Below are 17,354 nucleotides of genomic sequence, written 5' to 3' on the forward strand. Positions count from 1 at the left end.
GGTTTTATTGAAGCCAGCTGCCTGTTAATGCATGCTGTTGCCTTGATGCTGAGAGCAGGCATCTTTCATAGAACAAAAAAAACTGCTATGGTTTATGATCCTGTATTTTTCTTTCTCCATAAACTACTATCCCTTTTACCCCATCTCTACATCACCCAATCTCATACCTTTGATTTTTCTTCATTCCCCACATCTAAAGGTGTTGACTACTTGCTTGTGTTCAGTTCCACTGTTGCCCATCAATACCAAAAGTTTTTATTTGAGAGGGAAGTCTGACATTTAATGTCCCAAGCTTAATCATCTTCATGCTACATACACAGCAAGAGGAGCTCCTGAAAAGCAGTCTATGGCAGGCTTTTTGCTTAGTCAGAGTTTGCTGTGGGAAAATTGACTTGTGTTTCCTATACTACAACAGTGACCAGAAGTATCTCATTTGCTGTAAAGTGCTTTTGTTTATGCCCTGAGGCTATAAAAGGTGCCGGACAAATGAAAGTTCTTTGTGTCCATGGCTTTGGTCAGATATCTTTTCCCTATGGTGGGGGTGGGTTTCAAGACTCAGAGGCATATTTTTAAGGCGAGTTGAAAAAGGTTTTGAAAATCAATGGTGGGCAGTTTACTTTTCACACAGACTGGTTCAAGTGTGGAATGATCTTCCACAGGAAGTGGTGGATATGGATACAGTTAGTGTTTAAAAGGCATTTCGGTAAGTGCATAAATAAGAAATGTTTGGAGGGATATGGGCCAAGTGTAGGCAGGTGGGACTAGTTTAGTTTGGGATTATGGTCAGCATGGACTGGTTGAACCGAAGGGTCTGTTTCTGGGCTGTACGATTCTGAGTCTATGAAATGAACTTCTGTAGGGTTTTTTTGGGTATTACAAATGTGGATACAGTTAGCCCTGATTCTGTAGATCAAAAGACTTCACCTCTAGTTTGAATTTGATGCTACAGACATCTATTGTGGTAGCTGTTTATATTTTTCTCCTTTGCTAGATCAACATGATTATGGAGGTGAGCTGCATTACTGTTTTCTCCAGAATGAGTTTGGCTTGCTGTTAGCAAATAATAGTGGGACAATTTGGATGGTATGTTTCATACAATGATCCACCTTCTAAAAGAAAAATTCCTATTCGGTTGGTAGAATGGAAATATGCATTGATATTTATTTCCCAATCAAAGCCAAATATTTGCCTGGAGGAGTAAAATTGGGTCAAATTACACTTCCAAATAATTGAATATAGAGCATCATTTGAATAAGTCTGGGTGCAGATCAGCTTGTATCTACTTTCATAAATAGTGAATGACATAAAACTGAACAGGGTAGGAATGTCTTTCTTAAGTGAAGATTAAACAGCATGAATCTTTACACTGTTGTCTGTGTTGCTTATGCTGACTAGAAAGTGATTTATTTTCGTATATGTGAAACTTCTTGGTAGTATGCATTTTAAGACAGAAAGAGAAGAATGCTTATATAGAACTTTTCAGATATTCCATAGCCTACCACAGCTAAATTGTACAGGGCAAAGTCCCACAAACCAAGATAAATAAACAGATAATCTTTTGAAGGATATTGGTTATGAGCACACAAATCAGTACAGGAATTGGGCCTTCAACTCCTTGACCCTTCAATAATATCATGGCTCATCTGATTGTAACCTCAAATCCTCATTTCTACTGCCCCCGTTAACCTTTCAGTTAAAGGGTGGTCAAGATTCTGAACTTCCCTGTTCTTCTGTAAACATTGCTGTCTTCTCATAACCCCCGTAGTAGTAGACAGTGCATCAATTTAATCTCTTTTCTGAAAAGTTGCATCTCTGATAATGCAGCACTCATTATTAGATTAGATTAGATTCCCTACAGTGTGGAAACAGGCCCTTCGGCCCAACCAGTCCACACCGACCCTCCGAATAGTAACCCACCCAGACCCATTTAACCCACCCAGACTTCTCTGAACTGTAGATTTTTCACTGTTCCTAATTGCACCCTGAATGTTCTAGTGCTACGTCAGCCTTTACAGTTTTACCATAAACATTGCATTTCATTTAGTAGTTAATTCCTCAAATAGATCCTTATTAACTCTAAAATGTGAATATTAAGATCATTTCTGATGAATTGTAAAGGTTACACAGGTGCATCTATGTGAGGCTCAGATGGAAAACAAACAAAGTATGCAGGATAAAAGTTTCCATTGGGTTTCACTTTTTATAGGCATAATATTTGAGCTACAGGGAGAGGCTGAACAGGCTGCGGCTGTTTTCCCTGGAGCGTCGGAGGCTGAGGGGTGACCTTCTAGTGGTTTACAAAATTATGAGGGGCATGGATAGGATAAATAGACAAAGTCTTTTCCCTGGGGTCAGGGAGTCCAGAACTAGAGGACATAGGTTTAGGGTGAGAGAGAAAAGATATAAAAGAGACCGAAGGGGCAACTTTTTCACACAGAGGATGGCACGTGTATGGAATGAGCTGCCAGGGGATGTGGTGGAGGCTGTACAATTGCAACATTTAAGAGGCATTTGGATGGGTATATGAATAGGAAGGGTTTGGAGGGATATGGGCCGGATGCTGGCAGGTGGGACTAGATTGGGTTGGGATAGCTGGTCGGCATGGACAGGTTGGACCGAAGGTTCTGTTTCCATACTGTACATCTCTATGACTCTATATATAAAGTCCATCAGGTCAATGCAGACAATTGTGGAATTTTACCAGTGAAAATTGAGTTTGTGATCTTTTCTACTAGTTTAAAAGCCAGGATACAAAATATTGGCTCTACCCATAAAATGAGACATAACTCCAAGCTGAAACTTGGGAAGTTTTGCTTTTGGAAGCAATGCAATTTTGAGCAATGCAAATCTTCGCCTGAAAGCCAGCGCACTTTGTGCTTCGATTGCCATTTGCACTTGAAATGAGCTTCTTGGCCACGGTGTACAAGCTGAAACCACTCCTAACAGTTGAGCGGAAATTAATTTATGCTATGTTCAAAATATTCATGCTGCGGTTTAGATTCCTTGTATGTCAACCAAAATCAATGGTGCACAGCACGCTGGAAGACAATATTTACATTTAATGTACCAACTGCAGTTGTCCAAGGTCGAAATCTGAAGAAACTTCATGAAGAAAATTAACAGTATACGTTTTATATTAGGGTGGTACAACCTAGGTTGACATTTCAGTTCAATAGTGAGGGGTATAGCACTGTTGGAGGTGCTGCCTTTCGGCTGAGGTGTTAAGCCAAGGTCCCGTCTGTCAGTTCAGACAGATGTTTTGACATTGTTTCTTTTACATAAGAGTGGAGTTATTGTGACCAAAAATAGAATATCTGTTCACTGATCCTTTGCTGCTTGTGTGAGCTTAAATGATTCTTTTTCCACTATAGCAGCAACCCGAGAGGCCTTTTAAAATGCAAATTAGCTGTTTGATTCTTTTGTGTTTCAAATAATTTAATCTTGTGGTTTTGGATGAATGTAATAAACCATTTTGAACTACACTGATAGTCCAAAATGTTATGTGAGCACCTTGATTAGATTGCTGCCTTATAATCACTGCTAGATATCTATTTTGTGTATGGCACTATGTTGCTAAGTTAATAGGCTTATTTTGTTTGTGGGACACTTCAGATTCATAAAGGCTATTTCATATTTCTCTAAGTCCTAGTACTGCACTACCGGTGCTTTATTTTGTAATTCTGAGTACATGCAGTGAAAATATTTTATGCAATCAGATTTACATTGCAAATGGACTGTTAAGTTGTGATTAAATTTGCACACTTTAAAGGAGTGTGCCGTTCATTCAACTTATTGAACCTGTTTTGAAAATAGGGGTGGAAATTAATGCCCTCCCCCATATTTGAGGAGTAGGATGAGGAGGGGCTTTTATTCAAGATGGAGGGGACGTTAATGTCTTCTTGCCTTCATCACAATTGAGCTTGGAATGGGACTTCATTTCCAGTCTGCTAGTTGAGGCTCTGAAGTGGGCAATCTAAGAGCCTCATCCTACAACCAATAGTATTAACTTAGTGGCAGATTGACCACCCAACAAGTATGACCCCATGCATCTCCATTAAATACTGTCCTAAATTTTTGGGGTCAGTTCTATTAAGTTACAGTAACCAATTTTAGTTGAAATTTGTTGTTGTAGATTTTTAATTAATGGTGATTGAACAAAGAAAATCTAAATAAATAATGCAATAATGAGGTTAGCTTTATGTCATTGGAAAAAAAGCTATGATCAGCTCGAGTGATCCTGGACAAGTGGGTCCTTACAGGCTGATATGTAATTCTGGCAGGGATTGGTCAGTCCTCTGGCACAAGCATCAAATTAGTAATCTCTGCAGTCATTTTCTGCTACTTTTCACCTTTGGAGAAATTTGAAACCTATACACTGTGTAGTGGTTTACTGGGAAAGTACAAATGACATAAAATCAGTATTAGAAATTAAGAAATAAGTTAAATTGTGGATGCAGGTAAAGAATGGAGATCAGAAGTGGAGCACTATCATGAACAGCAGAAAGGTAGATTGTCTATTGCAGTGAAAAAAATAGAAATTGACAGTAGACCATGGGAATAAGTTTTCTTTTCTGGTGCAAATAATTAGATCAGCTTGTGGCTGAACATATTATATTCCCATTGTACATTCAAACAAAAATGTATATACCAGAGTTCTGTGCGCACAGTCGAGTTCTTTTTGAGATTAAGTTCGGAGGTTCCAAGACTCATAGGGTCAGTAGTTATGCACAGACACTTGAAGCTGAATTTTCATGTCCTGATAGGGGACTGAATTGCATCTGATATATGACACTGTGGCTTTACAAATGTGGTCAGAACCATTTTCATGGAGTTCCTACATCCATTTCTGGCACTGGCAATTTTCAGTGGCACATGATAAAGGAAGAAGTCACACATGTTATGTCCCACTTTTGCCGGAGCCACTGTTGCTATATTTAAGTATTACATGATGCAGAATAACACTGTCAGAAGTGAATATTTCAGGCCATCTACAGTTTTCATTGTGGGGCTGGTTTTAGAAGTTGGTGCTTTTCATGCCAGGACTTTGTAAAGCTATGTTTTAAAGTTGGGAACTGTCAATGCAAAAAAAGTTACCAATTTTACATATGAAATGCTGTATACAAATTCTATGGTTTAATATGGTGACTGATGATGGAGTTTTGATTTGAAAATTAAGTAACAACTGAATAAAATTTAATGTTTTCCAGGTTGTCACTTCTAGCATTTGGAAAGCTGTTGAGGGATTGGACAGTATTGCAAAAGTAGAAAATCCTTAAATGCATTAGAGTACATCATCCACTGAAAAACTTTCTATTTTGTATTATTTCTACATTTCATTGCCATACAATGGTGTGTAGTGCCCAAACCTTTTTTCCCCCATGGAGATTCGGCTTAACCATCTGTTTGGCTAATTCAAAGGTTCAACAGATGTCTTACATTTTGATTATTTTGAACAGTGTCTGTTGACAGCTACCAAGGGAAATGTCAAGTTTGCTTATTTGGACAAATCTGTGGTCTGTTAAGATTTATTGATAGATTTATGAGCTCTTCCGAAACGCTTACATTTTAATATAGGGTTTATGAGTTCAGTTTATAATGGATACTGAGTGAATGGGTTGGGAGGGCAGAGGGGACGCATGGAGGAATTAGTGCTTATGGATGGGTATGAGTGGTGTAGTTATGGGCCTCGCTGTCATCTCCTGAACTGGCATAATGTCCCAGTGAACAAAGGGCAGCCTTTAACCCAAATGCCTTAGCATCGATGTGCCTCTGGCAGCAGGCTTTGCTCCAACTCAAGGAAGCGATGGCCTGATGGTATTATCGCTGGATTATTAATCCGAGACCCAGATAATGTCCTGGGGACCTGGGTTTGAACCCTGCCTTGGCAGCTTTTGGAATTTGAATTCAATAAAAATCTGGAATTAAAAGTCAAATGATGACCGTGAAACTATTGTTGAATGTCGGAAAAAGAAAACCCGTCTGGTTCACTAATGCCCTTCAAAGAAGAAAGCTGCTGTCATTACCTGGTCTGACCTACATATGACACCAGACCCACAGCAATCTGGTTGACTCTCAATTACCCTCTGGGCAATTAGGGGTGTGCAATCAATGTTGTCATAGCGAACAATGCTGACATCCTGTGAATAAATTTTTAAAAAGCCCATTCTCAACACTCCACTGTAAAAGCAGTATGGGTGGGTACTTCCAGCCTGGAAGCAATAGTGCAACACTTGGGACATCTCCCAGTGCCAGCTGCCTGCTTTCAAGATGAAAAGCTGGCCATGAAATGGAGTTAATGCACTGATAAAAGAGGGAAGATAAAGGAGCCTCATCATTATAATATGTCTGTGATAAGAGGAACATTGGTCATGTGATAGTGATAATTAGCTGCTGCAGTGTTCATAAAATATCATTTGGGGCAGAATTTATACCAAGAATGATTTCTGTATAAGCACTGGCTGGTCACCCAGGTTAAATCTATAATGGAAAGCTAGTCTCCATAATTATACCATGAAACTATCAATGGCAGTCATTAAAAACCCTCACCTTGTTCACTATTGTTCTTTAGGGGGCATGTTTTTCTTTATCTGCTCTGACTTGCATGTTACTCCAGACCCCGGAAATTTGGTGGACCTCCCTCCGAAATGACCCTGCAATTCAGTTGTACCAAACCACTACAAAGAAGTTGACTGTAGTGGTTCAAGAAGGTACTCACTACAATCCTTGTGAAGGCAGGATGGACACCAAATATTGACCTTACCATTGGAAGGTCTGGTAAGCAAGACAATAATAGAAGGGTCAGTGAGACAAGTACAAGGACTGGCGAAGGAAATGGGGCAATGAAGACCGGCCTGTTAGTGTTTTAAGGAACAAAATTGTGAATTGCAAGGAAAGGAATAATTTGGATGAGTCAGCAAGCTGGAGTATCAGGAGCAGAAATTGAACATGAGGATAGATGAGCAGAAGGGTCACTATGGGGGGGGGGAGGGGGGTACGGTCTGACCAGCAGAAGGGTGAAGGAAGCATTGGATGGATTTGGGAGAGTCGAGAAGGGAAGCCCCCAGTGGAAGAGTCAGGGAAAGAACTGTCAGAGGAGAAGAAATCAGTTTGCATTTTAAAATAAAACAAACTTGCTGAGTTATTTACCAAGAGGAATTTTATAGCAGTATTATTGGGGAATGCCTCTAATTTACCGACTAAAAAGCAAACGTTTTTTAAATGGGAGACACTTGATTGATTTTTATTGTTGTCACATTCAGTAAGATTAGGGAAGGTGGTCAAAAAGGCGGTGGGGGGGGGTGGCGTTGCTAATTAGAAATGGTATAACAGCTGCAGAAAGGCAGTTCGAGGGGGATCTGCCTTTGGAGGTAGTATGGGTTGAAGTCAGAAATAGGAAAGGAGCAGTCACCTTGTTGGGTGTTTACTATAGGCCCCCAAATAGCAGCAGAGATGTGGAGAAACAGATTGGGAAACAGGGCCCAGTCTTTGATGGCAGGATCAAACAGGTCAAGCTTCCCAAATAATAGAATGACGCCAGAAATGCTTACCTCAACTCAAAGCAGACTGTGTTGAGCATGTTTCTTCAGGTATGTGCATTACTCTTGTCGCCACTGAAATAACTCTACGGAGGCCAGCATCCTGCCAACATGTCACCCTTTATTAACACGTGCAAAGTCCTCGACACCAGTCCAGTTTCCTCAGAACCAGTTCACAGAGTGTCAGATTGTCTGAACACTCCTTTTTTGTGTGTGTCAGCCAGGGCTCCCTGATTGGACCAGATTAACAGCCCCAGTCAGGGAATTTGTATTCTATGCAGTCCACCCATCTGACCTCATTACAATCACCACATTGAGGGTCATGGATTTAGAAAGTGCTGCCTTAAGGAGTCTTGGTGAGTTTATGGAGTGCATGTCGTGAGTAGTACAGACTGCTGTCATTGATTGTTGGTATTGAAAGGTGTGAATGTTGAAAGTGTTGGATGGCGTACCAATCAAGTGCTTCATCTTGGATGGTGTTAGGTTTCTTGAGTGTTGTTGGAGCTGAACTCATCCAGGCAAATGGGGAGTATTCCATCACACTCCTGACCTGTGCCTTGTAAGTGTCGGACAGACTTTGGGGAATCAAAAAGTCACTCACCTCCTAGCGTCAAAATTGCTCTTTGTTGCCACAAACTGGCACTTACTGTATGAAACAGTGAGCAAAGTGCCATGGCATTACAGCACCTGTGAGCATGTATCGCAGCATTAATCAGCACCTTCAGATAAAGAGGGAAGAACGTGGGGCAAACGTTCTGTGAAAACGTAGAAGTGAGTGTTGAGTTTGTACACAAGTGTGAAACACAGGCATCCAGTACCTAAGGAAAATAAACACAAAGAGTAGAATAGTTGTTCACAGATTGTGCCAATACAATGCAGTAATTAGACTCTCTAAACTCAGTCGTCAACAGGAAATGAGCAGTAGGGCTCTGCACATTTAAAATCCAATGCTGCACATTGAGTTTCTATGGAAACGTAACACACTCTTTTACAGAGTGTTTAATTTCTTACAGACGGCAGAGAGAGTCTGCTCATTTATGTTAGCGCTTCTTAATGGTCAAAATGATTGACCTTTGAGAAGGTATGCTAAGAATCTGTGTTAATGTGACCATTATTCCTTTAATAAATTATAAACTAATTATGGTAGTGACAAATACAATTGATCTCATAGAAAAGCTGAAGTATATGTGATTAATGAAGCAATGGCTGTACACAACATTGGTGAGGCCACTTTTAGAATACCGTCTCCAATTCTGGTCACCCTTCTATAGGAAAAATGTTGTTAAACTTGAGAGGGTGCAGAAAAGATTTACACAGATGTTGCCAGGACTGGAGGTGTTTTGTTATAGGGAGAGGCTGAATAGGCTGGGGCTACTTTCCCTGGAGTGTTGGAGGCTGTGGTGACTTTATAGAGGTTTATAAAATCATGAGGGGCATGGATAGGGTGAAAAGCCAAGGTCTTTATCCCCAGGGTAGGGGAATCTAAAACTAAAAGGCATAGGTTAAGGTGAGAGAGTGGTGGTAGATGGTAAATATTCAGCCTGGGGCCCAGTTACAAGTGGAGTTCCGCAGGGATCAGTTCTGGGTCCTCTGCTGTTTGTAATTTTTATTAATGACTTGGAAGAGGGAGTCGAAGGGTGGGTCAGTAAATTTGCAGATGATACGAAGATTGGTGGAGTCGTGGATAGTGAGGAGGGCTATTGTCGGCTGCAAAGAGACTTCGATATGATGCAGAGCTGGGCTGAGGAATGGCAGATGGAGTTCAACCCTGTCAAGTGTGAGGTTGTCCATTTTGGAAGGACAAATAAGAATGTGGAATACAGGGTTAACGGTAGGGTTCTTAGTAAGGTGGAGGAGCAGAGGGATCATGGGGTCTATGTTCATAGATCTTTGAAAGTTGCCACTCAGGTGGATAGAGCTTGTAAGAGGACCTATGGTGTATTAGCGTTCATTAGCAGTGGGATTGAATTCAAGAGTCATGAAGTGATGTTGCAGCTATAAAGGACCTTGGTTAGGCCACATTTTGAGTACTGTGTGCAGTTCTGGTTGCCTCACTTTAGGGAAGATGTGGAAGCTTTGGAGAGAGTGCAGAGAAGATTTACCAGGATGTTGCCTGGAATGGAGAATAGGTCGTACGAGGATAGGTTGAGAGTGCTAGGCCTTTTCTCTTTGGAACGGCGAAGGATGAGGGGTGACTTGATAGAGGTTTATAAGATGATCAGAGGAATAGATGATCAGAGTAGACACTCAAACTTTTTTTCCCGGGTACAACAGAGTGCTTAAGCTAGGACAGATGTTCGGCACAACATCGTGGGCCAAAGGGCCTGTTCTGTGCTGTATTGTTCTATGTTCTATGTACTGAGATAGAGTAAAAAGGGTTGTTTTGCATGCTATACAGGCAGATTGTACCATACAAAGTGCATCAGGGTAACTGAACAGAGTGCAGAATACAGTCGTACAGCTGCAGAGACGGTGCAGAGAGAGATCAGAATTAACATTTGAGAGGTCCGTTCAAAAGTCTGATAACATCAAGAAGAAGCTGTTCTTGAATCTGTTCAAACTTTTATATCCTCTGCCTAATAGAACAGGCTGAAAGAGAGTATAACCAGAGTGGAAGGGCTCTTTGATGATAATTGTTTACCTGAGGCAGTGGAAAGTATAGATGGAGTCAATGGATGGAAAGCTGGTTTGGTGATGGACGACGTGTGTTGTTTCTTGCGGTCTTGGGAAGACCAGTTGCCATACCATGCCGTGATACATCCAGAAAGGATGCTTTCTGCAGTGCATCTATAAAAACATTGGTAAAAATCCTTGTTCTTGCATTGGAAGGAATTCTGAGAAGGTCAACTCACTTGATTTCTGGTGGTGTTACAAGTAGTTGGGATGAGGAGTTGGCTTCCCTCTTGGTTGGTTGCAAGAATTTATTTCTGTCATAGAGAGCACACTTAAAACATGGGTCAATGAAAAATGAAGGAGCCAATTACCAAGTTTTCTTGAACGAAAGAAAGAGAAGTGTTAACCTTACTTAGTCTGAGGAAAAAAAAACACAGCACAGTTAGGGAGATTAAAAGGGACAATGTGTTGTGCAGACTTGGAGAATAAAGGTTAAGCAGCAACAAAATCTGTCATTAACTTTGAGTTCTAAATGAACAGTTATATTCCAGATTTGATTTTTCCCTGGATGCTATATTTTAAGATAATGAATAAAACAGACTGCAAGAGAGAGTTCCAGCTCTTATTGTCACAGATTCATTTTCCTCCCTCAGTTCTGCACTCAAAAGCAGCTGTTGAAATGTTGTTCACTGTGTATTCCAGAGTCTAGTTGTATTACCTTTTCAAGCTTAGTAACCAGTAGATGACCTTTCATTTTCCAAATGTGAACTTGTCATGCAAGCATGAATTAAAACAGGACATGCAAGTATCTGACAGTTTCTGGCTATAATGTTGTTAGATGAAGATGTTCATTTCAATGGAGACGGCTTTATTTACTCCACATGGAATCATGTAGCTTCCCTCAGTCTGTGGTCATCTGATCATTGAAGCCATTTTGGTGCATGCATCTTCCTTTCTGAAAAAAACATTTTAGACCATGAAACGTCTCTGGACTAGCAGTAGGGTAATGGAAGTTCAAATTTAATAGTCCATAATTACTACTGATATAACATTCTTCTTATGAGGAGAGCTTGAGCCTGTTCTCATTGGCATTTCGGAGAATGAGAGACAGTCTTATTGACATTTGTAAGGTTCTTAAAGGGACTTAGTAGAATGGATGTTGAGAGAATATTTTCCCTTGTGGGAATCTAGAACTTGGGGGACATAGTTTCAGATGGATTCTCCCATTTGTGATAAATGAGGAATTTCTCACTGAGGAATGTTTATCTTTTGAATTTCCTTTCCACAGATGAGGTGGTCTAAACGAATTAGTTATCTACCAGGGGTGTGTGTGTGTGTGTGTGTGTGTGTGTGTGTGTGTGTGTGTGTGTGTNNNNGTGTGTGTGTGAGTGTGTGTGTGTGTATGTACGTACACACACGTACGTACATAGGATGTCCCCACGGGGGCGGATGTATCAGCCGAGCATTTCTTGCATGCTGGATAGGATTGAGGGGTCAAGCACCATACTCCTATTATTGTGGTCATATAGTTAGGTAATTCTTCTCAACAACTGCCAGTTAATTTATTGTCTAATAGCATTATGATTTTCTGTTGTTTAGAGTTTGTGCATGTTTTGGTTGATTAAAGTACAGTATGCATCGCCAAAGAAAGGAGAACTTGTTAAATATGCATTCCCTGCTCCATGAGTCTGCAATAGCAGTGCTGGACATATGCAGTATGTGGCTCACTTTTCTCTGGCTGTAAAGTGTACCTTGAGGTCAACATCTACAGCATCCCTATTACACCAATGTGCATTTACCTATTTCTCTCCTGAATGTTATCACCTGTTTGGATGAAATTAGCTGTTACACTCCAGAAACATGGGGTGTTATCAAATTCTTCCTCTTCGACGCTAACTCTATTACCTCTGCAGTCGATACAAAAGCCATTTGGGGTGACTGTAGTTTAGTTTTCATGTTCAGTGAGGATCAGAGACGGGGGTGGGGGATGGGGGGGGGGGGGGAGGTGGTCAAGTAACCCCAGACTTGGTTTTACAAGCACTGCATGCCTTTTCCAGATGTTTTATGACTGTGAACAGAAATTTATTGCATCTAAGATACCATTACTTTATTCAGCAAAGCATAGGATTGTCTTCAGAGAAACTGCTTAAATTAGACTGAATAAATGTTTCACTGCAAAGTTTAGGGGCAAATGAATCTAGCTCATATGTGTATTAATTTTTTCTCAACTCACTTAAACTTGTATGCATGCAATCGTGGCTGACAGAAGAATCAGGTTTGTTTTGCTTTTTTGTCAGTCATTTAGGAGTCATTGTTGGTTGTATTTCAAAAGCATCTTGTTATTAACACTCCCATTCTGTGAAGAAAGCAGAATGTAAGCTTTCTTACACACTAAAGCACAGCAAAGCTAGCATCTAATTAGCAGTTTTTTTGTGATTTCTAGTTTGGCCAAAACGGCTTTATCTGTGCTGGTATTTCTTGTATAATTGATTTGCGGTGCAGCTATTTAAACCTCCTGTTCCAACCCTCCCCCCCCCCAACCCCCCTCCCTACAACTGTACTCCTGATGCCAGCCAATATACTATTGAGAGAAATGATGAATTACCCCAACTTCTGATGCTAATGCATCAAGGAAGAAATTGCACGCTACATAGAGTGCCACTGACAGTAGCACTGCATCAGAGCGCAGTGCGAGGAAAGGCTCCCAGTCCATAAAAAAAAAAAATCCGTCTCCCAGGCCCCTGCCAGTGTCAACAAGTGAACATTTTGGAAAAGAGGTGACATTCGGTAGGCTGATGAAGGACTTGTTGGCAGCAGATTGCGTTACTGTCACAGGCCCTAAGTTTTATTTTGTATTGCTGGTGGGTTCTGCTTGCAGGAGTTGATGGAGCAGATTTATGACAGCTGCTGGGCACAACAAATTAAGTTGACAGTGATGTATGGGAGCATTATGGCATGATGATCCTGCCGTAGCTCGGCTGGACTCCTCTTGCTTCATTTGGCTCTTGTTAGTATCTGTTAGGCTGCTAAGTAATAACATTCTGCTGACTGACTTGTGTGTTTTTTTTTTTCCCTTTTTTCCCTTCCCATTCTCTTGTTTTATGCCTCTTTTCCCTCCTCTGTCTCACTGTCTCTTTTTCTGAATCCCTCTCTTTCTCTCCTCCTTCCCCCTCTCCCCACGTCCCCCCACATTGCAACATTTCCCTATTTCAACATTTTGTGTTCCAGACCCATCCGAATGCTAGTAAACTGCCCTTGAAGGAATCCTTCACCTTTGATGACTACAGGTTCGTATGTAATGAAAATGTTGAAAGAAGAATTTGAAAAAGGAAATTTCTATTTTCTTTGCCTAGCAATTTGAAATACTGTTGTCAAATGTGATCTGCAGCTTATGCATTAAGTTGGTCCTTCATTTTAATAATGGGAACCCCAACATATTTGCAGTCCATCTCCTTTAAGATATAAAATGTACTGACTTAAATGCTCTGAGATTGAGGAAGTGAACTGTTGCAGTTTTCAAAAAAAAATCCCAAAGTACTTTATCCAAGTACAGCTTCTTATTCAATGTAGTGAGAAATATTTCTAAGATTTGACAGTTTAGTGAAGACACATCTGTGCAAGGAGACATATTCATTTGGTCTTATTTGTCACTAAAGTTTCATCTCTCAAACTCCAGCTTCCACTGCTCCACTCAGTGGTTTTGTAACTAACAGAAAAAGTGTTCAAAATGAGTAAATAGGTGCACGCTTTTATTTATTATCCATATAAATTTTCTGTTACAATTCTCACAGTAGGACATTAATCTTTAATTCCTCGACATTCCAAGACAGTCCTGAAGTTTATGCAACAATAGTTCCTCTCCGGAATATTGATTGAGTTCAAACTTTTAATGCACTTTGTTGTGGTTGAATGTTTCATGAATACCTGATGGCTAAACATCTAAAATAAAAACTGAGTTTATCATAGACGATGTATGCACTGATGATGAGGGAGCTTTTCTTTATTGAACACCGATCAAACAAGATGAGAACAATTGTACCCATGGGATTTCCAAGACTGAGAAAGGTTTCAACTAATGCCATATTGAACTTTGACTTCTCATCTGAGTACAACTATTTCTTTTTGAGTTTATCCTTCACGTCTCTCTTAGCACGTGTCTGATATGTTTGTAGTGCAGACATCTTCCAAAGTTGGTACTCCAGGTGGCTTTCTTTGCACGTAAGACAACTATGAGCAGGAGTCAAACAGCAAAATACTATCTGCTGTATGTGCTGCTAAACCAAGTCTGCACCTCACCATTCTCTTTAAGTATAGGGATCTACAGCAGCTGCTTGGTTTAGTGTAGTAAAGGAAAACTGTTTCCTGGTTCAACTCAAACAGACTTTCAACTAGTAGTTAATTGTAAGTTAGCAAACTTTAATATGATGGACATTGTTATGTAGATTATGAAGAGGACTTCAATACTCAGACATCTGTGAGATTCTAAGCTACCCTCCAGACCATATGAAATCATATTTGTGGGTGTAATTTTTGCAATCCTCAGTATCAACCCTTTTAGACCATACACATCTCCTCCCAGCACCCCTCCCTTAGTATTTTCCTCATTTAGTTTTATACATTTGTGTGTAGAATTATATTTGCCATTATCCCATCTTTCTCCAGCAACACTATTTCTGCCAATTAAGTATGTTAATGGATTTCACCACCACATACAAGATCTTCAATGTCTTTGAAGATCTTAGGCCACCACATTTCTGATCAAGGTCTGGTTCTGCACTTGGTGATCCCCAGGTGTCCCTGGTACAATTTCTCCAGGACATCTTCCCAAAATGAAGCTGGAATAACAAGTCATTCAAAATCGTAAAATGCTGATCAACTCTGCCAAGGTTGATCTTCTCCGGATTCGTTGCTTCTGGAATTCTGCTTCACTCTCTCAATCTGAATGGCTTTCTCTGGAATCAGGTCCTCTTTTGATTGTACTAAATCTGACAAAGATGTATCAGCAGTGTCAACAATAATAGGATTATTTATTTCCCTTACTGAAAATGATGTTATTTTGCAGTGAAAGCAGTACTGCTGGAGCTTTTTCCATCATTTTGTGGCCAAGTAGAGGATGCTTTCCCTTCAAGCTATGCCGTCTCTTTGTAGCTTCAAGCCCACTGTTCCTGCCCTTAATAAATTATTCCTGTTTCTCTAACAACCTTACTGAATGAATCTCGCTGACTACAGCTTTTAATCAAAAACATTCTCATTTTAAATAAAAACCAAAAGAACTACAGATGCTGAAACAAAAACAGAAATTACTAGAAAAGCTCAGCAAATCTGGCAGCACCTATTGAGAGAAGTCAAGAATTAACATTTCGGGATCCAGTGACTCTTCCTCAAAACCTTCCTCAGAGTTTTGAAGAAGACTCACTGCACCCAAAATGTTAATTCTTGATTTCTCTCCACATATGCTGCCAGATCTGCTAAGCTTTTCCAGCAATTTCTCTTTTTGATTCCCATTTTAAGCATTGGGTTTTACTAAATGAACTGGGCAGAAAACAACTTCAGCGGCAGATGAATCCAGCTTCTTAAACTTTCTGTGGCTCTAATAATGATTTCTGTCTTTCACACTTTCTCTGGATTATTCCAGCTCCCACAGTTTAATTAAATGTTTTGTACCGTTAATGTGGCTTCAGTGAAGGACCTCCTGTTTTTTCATGTCTTACTAAAAGCTCCTAACATTTTTCTTCTCTTAGACCAGTGGTACTTAGGCTTCTAATCTGCCCCTTTGTGACTTTCTAATTCTGGCTTTGCAGTGTCCCTAGTTCTGCGACCTTGGGTAAATTCCTTTTTTATAGTCCTTGATTACCCTTGCTGTAGTCATGCCTCATGGTGCCTGTTCCTATTGCAGCAATGCTCAATTTGAGCTGTCAGTACTGTACATACTTTTCATTTTCATAGCCTGTAATACTGCATAGTTTTATTTAAAAATTCTTCACTCCCCAAAGATTTTAACTTTTATTCACAGAGTATTTGACATCCATTTGTTCTCCAACTGAACTTGGGATTTCTTACATAGACCATCGCCGGGTGATGTAGTCTGTACCTGCCATGGGGTCAGTCATTCTCCTTCTCCCCTCCAGGGTGTGCTTCACCTTACTGCTGCAGCATCTCTCTTATCTGGTCTGTAATGCTTTTACCATTGTCTGTAGATTCTTCCATGTTGAATCTTGCCATGTGTTATTTTTCTGTAAGGTCTGCACCTCACCATATGGTAGTTTGGCAACAACTGTTGTTGCAAAGTGGAGGAAGAATGGATTTCAGTTCAGTTCTGTGAAGGTCTGACTTTTATTTAAGGCCAGAATGTCATGTTGAACAGTGAGTTCCAAACAGCATCAGCACATGGAAAATAGGAGCAGGAGTAGGCCATTTGGCCGTTCATGCCTGCTGTGCCATTCATATGCTCATTACTGATCATCCAACTTAGTAGCCTATTACCGCTTTGATCTCTTTGAACTGCAACTCATTCCTTCTTGAAAACAGTCAATTCTTTGACCCTAACTGCTTTCTGTGACATAAAATTCCACAGGCTCACTACTCCCTGGGTGTATCAGTCCTAGAAATCCTACCCCATATCTTTAGACTGTGACCCCTGGTCCTGGCCTGCCCCGGTCATACGGAACATCCTTCCTGTCCAGTCCTGCTGGAATTTGTTTTTTAGGTTTCTATGAGAACCCTGCTCATTCTTCTAAACTTCCAGTGAGTATATTCCTAACTGATTCAGTCTCTCTTCATGTGTCAACCCTGCCATCACAAGAATCAGGCTGTTAAACCTTCATTGCACTTTCTCAATGGCCAGAACAGCCTTCCTCAGATAAGAAGACCAAAACTGCACACAATATGTACATCATGCAAGTCATGTGATTTTAACTAAATTAGCAGAAAGCTACCTGGGGAGATAAATGCAAGGGTGTTAGCTGACTTAGTTTCACAGCCAGTAGAGAAAAACAGTGAGAGGGGACCAAAAATAGGTTTTTACATGGCAAGAGTAGGCCTTATTGCCTTATTCCACATACACCTGCCCCACCCACAAGTCTGCTGTACCATTCTGTGAGATTGTGGCTGATCATGTACCTTACTTTGCTGCACCAACAACTCTATGTCATTTGATTCCTTGAGTTTTTCCTTAATCCTTTGATGAGTTGTGGATATTACTAGCTC

General features: G+C 40.4%; 1 protein-coding gene across 3 annotated transcripts in view; it reads left to right on the plus strand.

The window, feature by feature from the left end:
- The window catches only part of setd3 (SET domain containing 3, actin histidine methyltransferase), a 160,747-nt gene that overhangs the window by 115,340 nt on the left and 28,053 nt on the right, over positions 1-17,354 (plus strand). For all 3 annotated transcript variants that reach the window (XM_043697136.1, XM_043697138.1, XM_043697137.1), the window contains exon 7: positions 13,377-13,435. In XM_043697136.1, coding sequence (XP_043553071.1) covers positions 13,377-13,435 — 59 coding nt within the window. The remainder of the gene's footprint in view (positions 1-13,376; positions 13,436-17,354) is intronic.

The sequence above is a fragment of the Chiloscyllium plagiosum genome, chromosome 10 (assembly GCF_004010195.1).
Source record: "Chiloscyllium plagiosum isolate BGI_BamShark_2017 chromosome 10, ASM401019v2, whole genome shotgun sequence".
NCBI classification, from domain to species: Eukaryota; Metazoa; Chordata; class Chondrichthyes; order Orectolobiformes; family Hemiscylliidae; genus Chiloscyllium; species Chiloscyllium plagiosum.